The 12261-nt window shown below is 40.4% G+C and overlaps 1 protein-coding gene across 1 annotated transcript; it reads left to right on the forward strand.

Annotated features, from left to right (window-relative positions):
- Positions 1-2795: 2795 nt before the first annotated feature.
- Positions 2796-11939, forward strand: MRPL15 (mitochondrial ribosomal protein L15). The gene is made up of 5 exons (XM_036406366.1): positions 2796-2937; positions 3761-3918; positions 6279-6444; positions 6885-7008; positions 8250-11939. Exons 1-5 carry the CDS (start codon positions 2839-2841, stop codon positions 8585-8587), a joined length of 885 nt encoding a protein of 294 aa, XP_036262259.1. The 5' UTR covers positions 2796-2838; the 3' UTR covers positions 8588-11939.
- The last annotated feature ends 322 nt before the right edge of the window (positions 11940-12261 follow it).

A 12261-nucleotide genomic window follows, 5' to 3' on the forward strand; every position in this document is an offset into this window, starting at 1 on the left:
GGGAGGGGCGCGGGCGGGCGGGCGCCTTGTGCTGAGCTGTAAGGCCCGGGGGAAGAAGGAAATTACGGTATTCTTAAATAGGTGAAATAGAAAAGGCTAAGTCACGGGATGGCAGGAAAAGCAGCACAAATATAGCAAACAGCACGGCGAGACGGGGCTCGTCGGTACTCATCGGGTCAGATGCCTTCATCGCCGAATTAAATCTCTCGGCTTACAGCTCCCAAGTCACTGATTCTTACTCATCTTGAGATGTGTTAGGCTATTCAGCACTCTGGTTGGAGTTACTGGATCATTCTAGTCCATTCCAAACACTTAGACCAACTATGAATATGTATGGCAAACACATTTCTATCAGAAGGGAATACTTTGTTTTTTGTCTTCTATTCCATACATCTTTGTCAGATATTTACTCCTAGAAAATCAATATGCTCATTGTGTTTGCCGGGTGGTAAGTGGCTGCCATGGATGCTTGTTTGGCAGCTCCAAGAGCAGCTGAACGCACACTATGCTTCTTTCACATCCTTCCCACTGCTGTGCCCCATACCAAACAGGGACAATTTTTCACAAAGCTTTTGCTCATCAACATTACAAGCATTGGTCGCATAAAATTTATTGGAGGAGCCCTTATGACAGCTGTGTAACACTGAATGCACATCCTCTTTTGCCATGATTGTTAGACGGCTTTGATACATAGTATTGATGCCAGGGAATCTCTGTTATTGCTAAAATTTGATGATCTTCACTGGTAACTTTTTGTGGTTTGATGTGTCTCTTAATTTAGCGTGTGCTCCTTCCTCATGCACTGTACCAAATTCAAGTGTGTTAAGGAAATACAGTTTATGCACTAAAAATTCTTCCAAGATTAGGAGCTGCACATTATATCAGGTGCTTATTAAGTATGCTGAACCTTACTCTTGCTTAGATCATCTTTTTGGGACATGAAAAAAATGTTGCTTTCCTCACTACTCTGCTATTTACCATGTAAATGTCACTTCCATTAGGTGAGCTGCTGCTGAACTTCCAGCCTAAGAAGTAATAGTCTGCTAATAAACAGAACAAGATTTTAGTATTTTAGTCAGCAGAGCTGGAGTGATCTTACTTGAATTCCTGGTTGCTGCTAGCATGGCCCCAGGGGCACTGGGGAAACGTGAGCTCTGTGTGGATTGGGCATGGGGCATGTCTGCTGGGCACAGGCAAGTGCTCAAGAAACTGACCTTCAGGAATGCCAAAGGAATTGCTGGAAACATCTGAGCTGTGAACCTTTCAAAAATGGTACATTGGTTGTCCCTTCAGAGTGAGATATCTATCTTAGGTATGATACTTTTCTACCTGATTTGAAATTTCTGTTTAGAGCAGTGAGAGTTTTACAAGACAAAGCATTCCTTAAATTATTTTGTTTTCCCTGCCCTAGAGGTTAAAATGGGCTTAGATAAGATGGTTGTCCATACCGGCATCTTGTGTATTGTTACAATGTAATTTTTTCCTAATTTTTTTAAAGGGGGTAAGAAGCTACATAGATTTCATACTGAAACTCACAGATTTCTGCAGCATGATTGTCATTTTACCTCCATTTATTTTCATTGCTGACAGAGCTGCTGCCTGATCCCTTCTCCAATCTGAAGCAGACATTGAACATGGAAGAAGGTACCATCAAACAGAAGTTTCAGGATGGAAAGCAGGATATTTCACTGAGGAGTATCAGCTTTCACAACGAGAGCTGTCCTTTCTGCTCTGTAACTCTACAATGGCAGCTTCTACAATTCAGTTTTTCACTGCACTGAGCCTGCACCCCACACACCCTTCCCACCAGACCAATATACTGATGGAAGCTGCTGTATGGTTTTCCATAAACTAGGTACACATTTAAAGTTAAAGGACTGAAATAATAGATGTGATCAAGTACTGCAGCAGTACTAGGAACATCTCTGTCTCAGCAGTACTAGGAACATCTTTGTCTCAGTGTTGACTGCAGTAATTTTCTTCCAAATGTTGAGTGAGGGGCTCAGCTTTGCATTTGTGCTCAACACAGGAAGGATAATATAGAGATGTTTTTGCAATTGCTCAGCAGGGCTTACACAGAGCCAAGGCCTCCTCTGCTTTTCATGTTGCCATGCTCATGAGAAGACTGGGAATGTATGGGAGGATGGGAGGAGACACAGCCAGGACAGGTGACCTCAATCACCAAAGGGATATTCCAGACCTTACGGCATCATGCTCAGTATATAAAGTGGAGGGAAGAAGAAGGAGGGGGGATGTTTTGGGTGATGGTATTTGTCTTCCCAAGTACCCATTACACATGGTGAGGCTCTGCTCTCCTGGAGATGGCTGACCACCTGCCTACCCATGGTAAAAAGTGCATTAATTCCTTCTTTTGCTTCGCTTGGATGCACAGCTTTTGTTTTCCCTATTAATGTCTTTATCTTAACCCACGAGTTTTCTACCTTTTATCCTTCCAATTCGCTCCCTGATCCCACTGGTGGGGGATGGCTGCTCCTGGGGTGAAGCCCCGGGAGTCTCCCCCCGCAATGGATACTCCAGTACCTGCACGGGGGGCAGCTGAGCCAGGCTCGGTGCACCGCCGGCCAGCCGCGTTTAGAGGCAGCCCGATGGTTTTAGAGACTCGGCTTGGGGACACTCGGCTGAGGTCTCAGTAATAAAACAGCAGTGACAAAACGCCAGCAGGGCCCTGTTCCCAACCATTGGAATTCCGAGCACCGGGCCCGCCGCCGCCGCCTGCGCGACACCGCTGCGAAGGCGCGGCAGTTGCGGTTTACGGCGCTGCCGTAAAGCGGCGCCGCCGGGCGCGCGTCCCGCGGGCGCCCTTGGCAGGGAGCGGCCATGAGCGGGAGCGGCGCGAACCGGGGCCTGGAGCTGCTGCGCTCGCTGCCCAGGGTCAGCCTGGCCAACTTACGGCCCAACCCCGGCTCCAAAAAGCGGGTGAGTGCCTGCGGCCTGCCGGCTGGGCCCGGGCGGCAGGGCGCGCCCCGTCCTGGTGTGGTTTGCCCCCAGGGCTGTCAGAACGACGTCGTCCTGGCACGGCTGGGAGAGCCGCCTGGCCAGAGGGAGCGTGGAGAGGCTGAGGAGAGGATGGCACTGCTGTCTGTGTGTGGCATCCCCAGAGAGCTGGCTGATGGGTGGTGCTGGCTGAACCTCAGAGCATTGCTGGGGCTGGAGGGGAGCAGTAAAAGGCTTCACACTCCAGGTGTTTATGGGATGGAGTAATGTGTTTGGAAATGGAAGGGTAGAAGGCGTACAGAGAAAAGGAATGTGATGCCAGCTAATATTGTTGTTCTTATTTCTCGAAAACAAATCTGTGAGCTGTCTCCTTATAAAGTGGTAGAGAAATTACAAAAAGAAACCAGGGAGAAACCCTTGTGATTTGGGGGGAATATTAGTGAGCAGGGAGATGAGGTTCAAAGGCTGAAACCATAGGAATAGAGTAGGGAACAGCAAGCAGCACTCTCCTGAAAGTGCTGAAGACTCCTGAATAGTATTTAAGTGCAGTTTTGTGCTAGACTCGACCATCCCTGCCACCAAAGGAAGCTGATTTGTCCCCAAACTATTTGTGATGCCAGCCTAAAGCTGCACTCTGCAAAAATCACATTAACTGCTTTTCTGTTTTTCCTCTTAGAAAAGATCTATGACTTAATTTTTCCTCAAGAATCAGCATTTTCTCAATTGTTTATGTCTCTGAAACGAATGTTTTGTAGGTACTGGTCTTTGTAGTAGTTGTCTAAATGTACCATTGATTGTTTTGAAGGAGAGACGACGTGGCCGTGGAAGGTATGGGGGTCGGAAGTGTGGCCGGGGGCACAAAGGAGAAAGGCAAAGAGGGAATCGGCCCCGACTGGGCTTTGAAGGTGGCCAGACTCCATTTTACTTGGCCATACCAAAATATGGATTTAATGAGGGACATAGGTAAGTGTCTAAACATTTACTTAGAAATTAATCATTGTCTCCATTTCTGATCTTTCTCCTAAAGCAAGAATCCAGGATGCCAAAACAGGCCTAACTGAAAAAGTTCAGCTTCCCGAATTCCTCTCAGGTTGTTAGCTACTTTACCAGAAGAATCTCCCATTTCTTGTGAGATTATTCTTTTAATTAATTAATTCCTGTTTTGCACATCTGCTTCTTTACTCTCTTCTCCTCATAATCCTTCATGTGTAGCAGACTACCTTTCCTCTTCCAGCTGAGTGAATTTCTCCTCTTAAACTATTCCTTCATTCCTGCTTGTTTTTCCTTTTGCTTCATAACCCAGTGAACTGACTGGGAACAGTCCCAGTGACTGGAGTGAGGATGCTGGACATGGAAGTGTAATCCAAAACCTTGCTTTGTTGTGTCTCCTCACTTTATTCACCAGAAGCTCTGATCTGCTGCCAGCCAAACAATTCTGCTTCTCTTCATGGTTCTACCTTTTCAGCCCTCTGTCACTGTGGTGTTTGTCTGTCTGTGCCCTGCCTGTTACATCTAGGATCCTAACAAGCTCTTTAGTACCAAATCTGCTGGATGAAGCATTAAATCACCTTTCACCATTGCTCTCCTTGGGCATTTTTTCACATGTTACTTGTTTGCGTCATGTCCTTATTCCACCTTTTTCATGTTTGAGGTTATTCTTCTAACATGTCTTTTCTCCAGTGGCTGTTCTTACCTGGAGAGGTGTGTGTTAGAGGTGTTTCCAAATTTCCTTTGCTTATATTGATAATTAAAAAAAATTATTAAAATTAATCAAATTTTTTGAAAGCTGGGTTTGCCTCGTCAGATAGCATTTGTGTTACCTGGACCAGCAACCATTTTGTTGCATTTTGATCTGGCCTTGCAAACTTGTGTGTCCATAAAATCCTGTTACTGGCAGTAGTAACAAAAGCCTGCTACAGCAAGCAGACAGTTCAAGGATGAAAAGACTAATGTGTATTTGTGAATTGTTAGATTTGATTTAATGTTCCATTTCCTGATACCACTTCATCAAATAGCTGAGCACTTTTATATTTCCATTCTTAATGTATGCAGTAGAACTTACAGACTTGTCCCAGTTTAAGGGTTTCCTTTGAATCTTAATAGTTTTGAGATGTGACTCAAATTCTATTTTCAGGTACTATTATTTCCTCCTGTTTGCTAAATTATTACAAGAGTAAACAAGAAGCACTTTCAATAGCTGAAGGCAGAGTGTAAATCCAGAGTGTAAGTGCTGCAAAGGAAATGCTGCAGAATGCAGACACTCAGCTTCTTATGGTAATAGTGGTCAAAAGTTCATGAATAACCAACAGCAAAAATCCAGCCTCCTGCAGTGACAAGAAATTATTAGGATCTTGCTCTTTTTAACAACATCTGACAGCATGTGAAAACAGAAAAAAAAGTACTCTGTAGTTTCAATGTTGTTTGCAAAAATTCAGTGTCAGGCTCCTGTAAATGTTCCTGTGGTGAGCACTGTAAATGCACTGGAGCAACGCTGTTGGGGTGGAGGGAGCACGCTGAACAATGTCTCTGCCTGTTTGTCTTCCCCTCACTCCTCCTTCTGCCTCCACTTCTTGAGCCCTTCTCTGTAAGGGGCTGTCTGACAGCACAAATTCTTGTTCCTTGTCCTTTGTACGCGGCTTGCCAGTAACAGAGATCGGCTGCTTCCCAGTTTGTGAGCTGCCACTCAGAGCATTCCAATAGCAGCCATCAAATGGATTGTAGGAGGAAGTTTTGGGTATCAGCACAAGTGGTGTGCATAGACAGGGATAGACTCTGGCTTTGGAAGCTATGCTAAGGATTGGTTTGTACAGTAAAGTTAGATCTTGAGAAAAAACAAAAGTAGGTTCTGCTACTTTTGTTTTGAAGGCAATGGCTCTTGTCAAGAGATTCCATCTCCCTTTGGGGAATGTGGGTTAATGCATATTTCCTCAATGTTTCTCTTCCTTGATGGTGTTTTGAGGGAGATTCCTTTCAATACTTTCTGAGATGTTGGGTACAGTGGTAATGGATCAGAAAATCTTGTATGTAAGCTATGCATGTACAGAATTTTGCTGGTAGTCTTTGATATATGTTTGTATTTTTGTTTTTTTCACTGTGTGTCAGCGAAGCACCCAAGGTGGATTCACTTTGAAAGTGGTCATTATTTACAGTCTTGTTGGTTTGCCAAGGAGTGCTGACACTGTAATGTCTTAGTAGTTTTTTTAGTTTAGGAGTAGATAAAAACCAGAATATCTCAGTTGACCAGTTGCTATTAAAACTTCAGTTTGGTAAATTTCTCATTGTCTTGTTTGGGTTGTTTGATTTTTTTGTCTTTCTGTCCCCAGCCTCAGACGTCAGTACCAACCTCTGAGTCTTCAGAGGCTGCAGTACCTGATTGACTTGGGCAGAGTTGACCCCACGCAGCCAATTGACTTAACTCAGCTCACTAACGCCAGAGGTGTGACAGTGCAGCCTCTCAAGAGGGATTACGGTGTCCAGCTGGTGGAGGAGGTATGCAAACAACACACTTGGTACTTCAGCCTTTCAGGTTGCCATTCCAAATTAGTTTGCTGTGGGACTTTTGTGGATCATAAATCCACTAGAGGGCACTGTGTGTCAGCAAAAAAAGAAATAACTCTGGAGGATGTCTTCATACCCAAGGGACTGCAGAAATCAGAGTTAAGGAGTACATAACAAAAGACTGAAGAAGTATTTTACAACAGAAAACTGAAATGTACTGAAAAAAGTGTATGACTATTTTGGAAATGGAAAGTTTTTTTATTCACCCCAAGTGACTGAGAGCAACTTGGTTACTTAACTCTGTGCATGGAACAGACAATTCATAATATTTTTCCAGGATTTAATGGTCCTTATGAATTTTCAGAGAAGAATAAATGTGTGTCTTAAAATACTCATTTTAATGTTACTGTAATATCTGTTGAAATTTACAGGGTGCTGATATTTTTGCAGCAAAAGTAAATATTGAAGTGCAGAGAGCATCTGAATTAGCAATTGCAGCCATAGAAAAAAACGGAGGCATAGTAACAACATCGTTCTATGACCCAAGGAGCTTGGGTAAGAACTTCTTTTAATTTCTGCCTTTTATTTTTTTTTTGGATGTGCAAAGATTAAATGATCCAAATCAAAGTTTCAAACACAGTTTGTAGTAGAAAGTCATCAACTTCTAAGCTTCAAAAACAGCTACATGTATGTTTATAGAATCATAGAATACTTTGGGTTGGGAGGGACCTTAGGGATCATCTAGTTCTAGCCCCCAGTGAGGAATGACAATGCATCCTCAATTTTGCCTTTTTTAACCATTCACCTGTTTAGCCCTTCCAGTGTTAGTAATTGTATACCAATCAACCAGTTAAGGAAATCTGAATAGCTTTGTAAATAGAGGAACTAAAAATACTGTTTTGCTGGATTTTTGTCTTCTGTTTCCCATGTTTAATAGCACTAAGAAAACTCAGGAAAAAATGGATTTTAAAAACACTGTGGATGTTTATATTTTTAATTTAAAATACTTTTCCACTTGAAGTAAGGAAGTAAGTTACAGAAGCTCAGAATCATTCCAGTTAAAATGGCTATTGTTTTCAGAACACTTTCACTGAAGAATGAGGCTTTGCTTTGCTTGAGGCTGCATCCTGCCTAGCATTCATTCATGCAGTTTTTATTGACAGTAACGCAGCTTTCATGTGTGAATGAGGCTGAGAAGAAGGGGAATAGACATTTTAAGTGTGCAAAATATGTTACCCTGGGGTGATATAAGTTCTGGGATTTTTTTGGTTCCACAAAATAATAAAAATAATAAGATTAAAAGGTTCTGGAATATAATTTTCCAAAATCAGTAAAATCTGAGGAAGAGAAGATAATCCCACAAAGGACTAAATAGGTGCATGTGCCATTGAAACTTTATTTAAAATACTCATAGAAGCACTAAATTTGACATTAGTTGGGACACTGTGTAAATAGCTGTGCAAATGCATGTCTTCAAACTGGGAAATAATAATTTAAATAAGTTCAGTTATGGTTATCTTTCCCTAGTAGTCATTCTAAATGTATAAGAAGTAGCAACTCTTCCAGACTGGCATTATAAATATCAATTAAAACAGAGTTTTTTGTGTGGTTAAGTGAAACTTGCAAACCACTATCTCATTCTGAACAAGAATATTCTTGAGATTCAATTTTTTGCTTAGTCCTTTTTGATGTGAGTGTAGTAACTAATTTAGTACAGAATAAGAAGACGTCATTTAATGTTTTTAAATCTGTGTTATGAAGTGCAATCACTAATCTTCTCTCATGTTTGCCCACAGAAATTTTAATCAAGCCAGTGGTATTTTTCCTGCGTGGCAAACCTATCCCAAAGCGAATGCTCCCACCTGAAGACCTCGTCCGTTACTACACAGATCCCAGGAATCGGGGCTACCTGGCAGATCCATCCAAGGTTGCAGAAGCCAGGCTGGAACTTGCCAAGAAGTATGGCTATGTCTTACCAGACATAACTAAGGATGAACTCTTTAAGATGTTAAGTGCACGCAAGGATCCTAGACAGATATTTTTTGGTCTTGCTCCAGGATGGATCGTAAACCTGGCAGACAAGAAAATTCTGAAACCAACTGATGAGAATCTGTTGAAATACTACAGCTCATGAATTCAGGACTGGACACAATTGCAGGTGTACAGGAAACATCTGGGTATGAAATAATGGGTAGAAGTGATGTGTGTTTGTTTGTTTTTAAGACTCCTATTATACTAGAAAAAACATTTTTTTCTTCATGTAATCTTCTGGTGTAGCTCTCAACTTTTTTATTGTCATAATAGAGTGTATCAGAAGTCTTAACATTTGAAAACAATGTGGAGTCTGACATAAAGTGTGGGTCTGGGCACTTTCTCTTCCAATGGTTTGCCAGTTATTTTTTTCAGACAAAAGGTTTCAGTGTTGCATTTGTTTCAGAGGATAATTCCAAAGAGTCATTTGACCTAGTAATTAGTTTATATTTCCCCCCTCTCAGTTTAAAATGGGAAACGTGACTCTACAAAACCAAAATTAGTTTTACAGTTGTATTGCATAAAATTTCTAGATAAAAGTTCTAGAAAATGTATCTTGAATAGTTCTAAGAAGTATTTTTGGTTGGGGAAAAGTAAAAAGAACCAGAAATAAAAAAGTACTAAAGATTGCATTAACCTCTTCAATTCCATAGCTATATTTTGGATTTTGCCATTGCTATCGATAGCACTAGAGCTTGAGAGATCTTGATTTTTCTTTTATTTCTTCATATGCAATTGAAGAGGACAGAGTGTGCAGTTCAACATAACTTTCTATCTAAATTTGGGACTGGGGGGGAAGATAGCTGTCTTAATTCAATGGCCTTTATTATTCAGAATTTAAAACTTGTCCTGACACAAATGTAATCTTATTAATAAAGATGCATAGCAGAATCCAGGGTCAATGGATGACAGTGACAGCACATTATAAAGGATGGGGATGTGATGGACGAAGTACACAGTCAGAATTCAGTTTTCAGCTTGATCACAAATTGCATGTGTGACAGTGGACAAAATAATTTAAATGCTGTGAAAAATTATGAGTAAATTGTGTTTATGGGAGACAGCATTTTAATCACACCAACTTGATTAAGTCTTGAAAATATTTTTCAGCAAAGGTTTGTTTTATCAGTTTCTCCAGAATACTGCATTATTACTATGCAAGAGTATTGTAGGTTTTGTGTGGAAGCATTGGGCGTTGTGTGGACTGGGCATTTGAGACAGCGAGGCAGACAGTAAAGAAAGATGAGAGGGGAGACCAAGATGATGTATCAGAATGTGCTCTGACTCCTTGGAAGTTAATGAGCTGCTTCATAATTATGTGGTTTAAGGGAAACTGAATTTGGCTTTAAAATAGTCATAATTTGATTATAAGAATGCAGGAAACAGTTCAGGAGAACAGAACATGAGATGTCATTTTGCTTTCCAATTTTGATGTGCCTTTGGAAATGCTACTTAGAGTTTCCTGTAGCTGCCAAACCATCCCATCTCATAGGGAAAGTCCTCTGTGTGCTAGAATCTCCTTTTTCTCCTGTGTAACATCTGTATTTTGCTGGTATACCTCAATGGGGGAGGATTTAAGAAAAATCTTCTTTTTCTTTCAGAAAATAAAATGAAGCAGATGAATTTTTGTTGGTGTTTGTCAACCAGCCCAGATTTTTCCTTTACTCAACAACCTGCCTTATCAATTAGTATGACTATCTGTAATCATAGAACAAAATAAAAGAAGTCTTCTCATTCTGATTAAATAATCTGAAATCAAGAGATTAAGAATAAAAAGTCACTAAATTTTGACAATTTACTCTTCAACTCCTATTGTTCCTTGTTAATGTGTGTTAAATGCTATCAGTAATGTTCATTCCCCTGACTTGGGGTTTAAGTATAGGTGAAACATAGCAAAACAACAGCAATATAAAATTGGACAATGAATAGCAGGAATTTTGTTTTAGTGGCATTAACATTCATATTTTATAAGGTGTCCAACACTTTTTTGGCACGTTAAGAATAATGCTGTGTGCCAAAAAAAGTACAGTTGGTGTTAACTTGAATGTGAAGTAAATAACTTTCTCACTTTAGATGTATCCTGTTCTGCATCCTGATGATTGTTGGTTTGGAACCTTAAATGACAAGCAATACTTTTTTATTTTTCTTTTTTTTTTCAAGTTTTTGTTATTACAATAACTTTACAATAACAATATTACTACTGCCTCCATTTGGGAAGGAGTTGGAGAGGGGGAAGAGTATTTATTGCCTTCCCTTATTTGTGCCATAATGTTTCTGTTTTTATGAATCAATTCACAATTGTATTTTGTGGAGGTGGTGGTACTCAACAGGAAAGCTACTTAACTGGAAGTGAAGAAGGAAGTTACTCATATTAGTGAAGACCAGAAGACAAAAGTGTTTATGTATCATTGTGTATTTTGGGGAGGAGAAGACGGGGGAAGGCAAGTTTGTTTCCATTTCTGCTCTTTGTATTAAAATGAACAAATTGCTCTCAGCAAGTTTTTTTCTGAATCAACTTCTTTGATACAGACACGCGTGCACACGCTGGTTTCTGTAGGTTTCTAAATGGTTTTCAGGTGAAAGGGTAACTTGGATAAAATGATAACAGTGAAAGAAAGAATGAAAACAGGAAACAGATGTCTGGTGACGTTGAGGGATTGGATAGCACTTATTCAGTGGACGATGTCTTAGTCACAAGGCAGCTGTATCCTGGCTCTGATACTACAACGCTACAAATACCTTGGAGCCAAAACAGCCACGTTCCACAAAATCCGGTCATTCTACTTTATAAAGGTGATCTTTTATCATCTTATACTTGGAGAGGGCAAAAAAGGGCTATATGTTCCTTTATTTAAAATATGCAATGATTGTCTTTTTTTCTCACTTCTGTTAACAGTAGCCAGTATTTTGTATGAGTTGTTTGCATTTTTATTTACTAGTGTAAAAAGTCACAAAGCGATAGATGATTTCCTGTTCATTTTATCTCATCAGGAACACAAGTCTCCTAGCAACCAAACACAGAATTATCAAAAGCACAAGTAAGTTATTGACAAAGTTTCTAATAAATCCATAATAAGTAGTGTCCCAAAGGACTCTTGTTTATATGTCAGGCTTAATGGGGCAGGACTAAGCCAATGCTGGCATCTAAAGCCATTCTCATTACTTAAGTATATGGACCATGTTTTCATGTTCATAAGATAAAGGATTGTCTTGGATATCCTGTTTTGACAGGGCTTTTTCATGTGCAACAAGGTGTGACACGGCAAGAAGTACCCAATCTACTGTAGGTGGAAAAGTATTATGGGGTAGCTGAGGAAAAGGAACTTTTATTTGTGTCACAAAGTGCTGAAAGCCGTGTCAATTTTTATCAGCAACATCATACTTCTGAATGACTACTTGATGAAACTGATTACAGATGTGAGACTGCAATCTAAATAAAGATCTGTAAACATGTACATACCTTGTTGTTTCATCCTGTGATAATCAGAAATCATGTGTTTCTTGGGAGCAGATTCTACTGACTGCATCCAGTCAATGCTATACTTACAGGTGGCTGGCTGCAGACTCAAAATGAAGTGGATTAAAATATGTGTTTTCCGTTTTCTCATATGTATAACAGTGATAACATGGCTTCATTATACTTCATATAAAATTTGTGTTTAACAGTCAAAAGTTGACTGTACAATCCACTGATTTCCAAAAAAGAATAAATTAAATCAGTGGCCCTGATCTGAATCTTCGCTGGCAGCGTGCCAGCATTGTTTTGAAGTAGAAACA

The sequence above is a fragment of the Molothrus ater genome, chromosome 1 (assembly GCF_012460135.2).
Source record: "Molothrus ater isolate BHLD 08-10-18 breed brown headed cowbird chromosome 1, BPBGC_Mater_1.1, whole genome shotgun sequence".
Lineage (NCBI taxonomy): Eukaryota > Metazoa > Chordata > Aves > Passeriformes > Icteridae > Molothrus > Molothrus ater.